A 4,299-nucleotide genomic window follows, 5' to 3' on the forward strand; every position below is an offset into this window, starting at 1 on the left:
AGGCGCCACGTGCTCCGGCTAGACATTTGTCTGGCCGCCGTGTTACAGCGGTCCACCCAGTTCGAGTCGGCGAGCTGGGCCGCGTACTCTGCCGCTCGCTGGGTGAGCTCGGCGATACAAATTTTGAGTTTTCTGTTATGTTTTTGACGGCTCCATCTATGGACGAGGCTGTGCCGCGCCTCCCAGAGGTGCAGAAGGTGATTGTTCACCCCCGGCATTGCCTCCGAGAGTTGAATTTGGGTTTCCGTCGAACGAAGGTGTGTAACCAATTCTTGTACCCACGCGTGGTATCCTTGTTCGCGGATAGAGGCCGAATTGATGTATCTTTGCCGGAACTTATTCCAGTCGGGGAGCCCAGCTTGTGCGTGTGGTCTTGCCAATGGTTTAGTCATTACGGTGGTAGTGATAAGGCAGTGGTCACTCCCGAGAGTTTCCTCGGTGTTGGCCCATTCTGCGTGTCTAATGTTTTTGGTAAAGGTAAGATCCGGACACGTATCCCGGGTCGCGGAGTTACCCACCCGCGTTGGATATGCAGGGTCGGTGTGGAGAGTCAGGCCCAGCGTGGACGTAAGTTCCGCTAGCTTGCGTCCACGCTTCTCCTCACGCACGTACCCCCAGAGAGTACTGTGGGCGTTGAAATCGCACACAATCATCAGGGGGTCCCTGCCCGCAGCCTTTAGAGCGCGGCTAAAGAGCGCTGCGAACGTTATATTTTTTAGTCTGGGGGAACAGTATATGTTGAGTATGTGGAGTGGTGCATCGTGTTTCTTGAGCGGAAGAAGTGTAACCATCACATACGAATATTCAGTTTCAAGTTCCAAGTCGACTAGATTAGCTGTATAATTTTTATGCACACAGACACAGGAAGAGGGGTCCTGCTGAAAGGTGATGTAGCTTGTAAGGCTGGCGCCGCTCCCTGGCTCCTGGAGGGCAACCACCGCCGGAAGCGAGTCGAGAGTTGAAAGGAAATGTCGGAGATTCGCCCGCTTCGCGCGGGACCGGAAGCCCCGACAGTTCCACTGGACAATGTGAACAGGGGTGGCCGAATTGTTTTTTGGGGGGCGCCTGATCTCAGGACTGCTCGCCATGGTCAGTTAGGCTGAGGTTGGGTTGTATTGACGCTGCTCCGGAGCCAGCACTCACAAGGAGGGCGGAGTCCTCCATACCGGAGAGCGAGCAGCTGTCGTCATCATCTACCTCGGGGGTGCGTCTAGAAGTTTTGAGAGGGTGGCCGGATACGTCCTTGTAGGGACCGCCGGGCCTGCGCGAGGGGCACGAGGAGTGCGCAATTTGTTGGGCAATCATCGCGGGAATTGTGTCTTGCAATTTTGAGATGGCGGTAACCATCATTGAGATTTGGTTTTCCAAGGCGGCGAATCGGGCGTCTATGGCCCCGAAACGGGCCTCGAAACGGGCCTCGAATGCGGCCTCCGCGCTTGTTGCCGCCTTCGGCTCCACGAGCTCACTTTCCATTACCTCAGTCGCGGGGAGGGAGGGAGGGAGGAGAAAGAGGCTGGTTGATTTTGGATTTTAATTCGTAAATTTTTTTTAGCAGCATCTCGTTTTGGGCCCTGAGTGCTGCTATTTGATCTTGCTCGGCGCTCCGCGCGCTTGGGAGGGGAGTAAGAGGGGGGGAAGAAGCAGCCCCGCCCGAATTGCTCACCTGGCGTCCGTTTTTGACGGCATTGACCCAGGCCCCGGTTTTGCCGTGCGTCTCCGCCGCTCGTTTCTCCAGGCCGCCGTGTGGTGGCGGCTGGTCGCTTGGTTGCCCAAGATGGCGGCTTTTGTTCTTGGGCGTCATTTTCTGTTTCCCGCTCTTTTTGGCGGCCATCTTGGGTGTGCGGAATTTTGCCGCACAGTCGCGAGAGTTGGTGGCATGGGCACCACCGCACACAGAACAACGGGGAACACAGTTGTGAGGGGCCCGCACTCCCTCCACTAGCGGAGCATGGAGTCCGCAGAGTCCACACGTGTTCGGCTGCAGGTTTGGACATGCATCCGCGCGGTGCCCAACGGCCCCACACTGGCCGCAGGCGGGTATAGTTTTGTAATAGTTTTGCACAGAGACGACCATGTTGTCATAATGCACGTAACGGGGCTTCTCCTTACCCGCGAAGGTGATGCGTGCCTTGTTGGATGTTCCAAATTTTCGGATTTCCACGATGGTGCCGGCACGCCAGCACACTCGGTGTTGAAGAGTTTCCGTGGTGTCCGTGTTACGGACCGCGATCACTCCGTGGCACGTGTTGCCGCCGTCTTGTCTCAAGTAACCTTGAAGTGGGACCGATCCCTTCTGGGTATTCACTGCAAAGTTCCCGATGAGCCGGTCGGCCGCCTCGATGTCTGTCCGGGGTATGCACGATGATGATGTTTTGGTCTCGCGATGGCAGAACGGAGGTGGCGCGGGCCCGTTCCGGCCCGAGGTACGCCGAGATGGCGGTGCCATAGCCGGTTTCCGTGAACACCTCGTGAAGAGAAACACGTTCTCTGGGCTTGATGACTATAACGTAGTCTTCGGGAGCAGGTTTGATCATTGGGCGCGGCTTCCACTTCGTGAACGCCTTGCCCTTGCGTCCCGTGGCGCGCGTCGCGGGAGCGTTCATGTTTCCGACCGATGAGCCGGCGGCCGGGGCGGCGTTGGACGCCGTCATCTTGGCTTTGTCCTGGGAGCGGCGTTCGGCCGCTTGAAGTAAAGCTTGACTCCGAATTTTCGGAAAAACCGTCGAATTTGCGTCACCGGTGGTGGGGACCGTGGTCCACGCCATCGCCTCAGGGTCGTACGCGCGCAATTGGAGCGCGGATTCCGCCATTTTGCCCTCGGAGGGCTGATTCCACCCGGCCGGGCGTCGGCGTCGCTAACGACGGCGCCGACGTGGTCGGTCGAAAAACGGCCGTAAATTTGAAGAAAATGGGCCCACCTGGAAGACTTTGGTATCCAGCTGTTCGGCTCGATGTTCCGGATCGCTCGATGCCAGTTTTGCCTGGGTAGGGTGATTTGGGCCGCGGCCCCAGCCTAAAATCGGCGGAGCCGACACAACACACGTTTCCTAGCGTCGCGCGCTCGCAGCGCCCCTTACCGTGAGGAGACACTTAAGGCTGGAGCGCCTGAAGGCAGGTTCATTGTAGGCTGCGCCATTGTAATGGAATCAAGGAGACACATGGACAGCACCTAATGATGATGATGATGATGCTTCAATAAATGGCTGAGCCACTGTGGGGGATCGGCCATGAACCGGGTGGTATTATGATCGAAATTTAAAGTAAATTATTTATAAATAAATAAGTAATAAACAATGAGAATAAATGAATAATTGAAGGTCAGAAATGAAGCGATAATAAAATAAATAAGTTGTCTATACTAAGTTAGTCAGCTTTGCCTAGATAGAAATAGTAATATGAATTTAATAATAAAATAAATCCAGTAAAGGATAGACGTAAATTTTGAATAATAATAATAAATATGATAATAAAATTGTGATTTTGTGACTTTACTTTCTGAATTTGCTAAATCTATAATTTATTGAAGGATAAATCAATCAATCATTGAAAATGGGAAAATATTATTAAGGCCATCTTTTTGTGTCACATAGAAAATTATAAATGGCTCGGCAAACATTCCTGTGGCTATATCCTAACACTGTGGCTCCAAGTGAGAGTATAACTGAACTGCTTAACGGCAGTCCTAGATTACGAAGTGGGATTTCCAAGCATCGTTGCCGTTGATTAGAAAACCGCTGACACGATAATAAAAAGTGATCGATAGATTCTGGATTATTGCAAAGGTAGCATAATGGGGATGCCGCCAGACCACATATGTGCAAGTAAAAATTTAGTTGTGTAATACGGCAACGCAGCCTTGTAAATGTTACTTCGAATTGGCGGTTAGGATGCCAATTTCGGTTCCAAGAATAACTTAGATGTTTTAAAGCTGTAGATTTTGCTAATGCGAGGCTTTTTTTTTGTCTTCGGCAGAAGAAAACTGCCTATATCTATCTGGCTGCAGTGATATGCGCCGCACAGATATCGCCGGACCTTTTAAAGAAGCTCGTGCTAAAGAATCAGTTATTTCATTAAGTTGGATGTCTTGGTGGCCTCGTACCCATACTAAATGAACTAACTTTAAATGGGGTGGAGCTAATGTATAAAATCAGTGTTCCCAGGTTTGGCTATATATAGCCAAATTCGGCTACAGGAAAAAAATTTTGGCATCGACTTGGACGAGTTGGCTATGTGGCTATAATTGGGCTACTGAAAATCTGAGGCTTGGCATTGTTTGGGCTATAAGTGCCGCCCCTAATC

General features: G+C 52.0%; 1 protein-coding gene across 1 annotated transcript; it reads right to left on the reverse strand.

Annotated features, from left to right (window-relative positions):
- Positions 1 to 1,477: 1,477 nt before the first annotated feature.
- On the reverse strand, positions 1,478 to 2,929 carry LOC125945029 (uncharacterized). The gene is given in 2 exon segments (XM_049666581.1): positions 1,478 to 2,344; positions 2,346 to 2,929. Coding segments are annotated over 2 exon segments (1,332 nt in total). The 5' UTR covers positions 2,811 to 2,929.
- Between the last annotated feature and the right edge of the window lie 1,370 nt (positions 2,930 to 4,299).

The sequence above is a fragment of the Dermacentor silvarum genome, chromosome 4 (assembly GCF_013339745.2).
Source record: "Dermacentor silvarum isolate Dsil-2018 chromosome 4, BIME_Dsil_1.4, whole genome shotgun sequence".
NCBI classification, from domain to species: Eukaryota; Metazoa; Arthropoda; class Arachnida; order Ixodida; family Ixodidae; genus Dermacentor; species Dermacentor silvarum.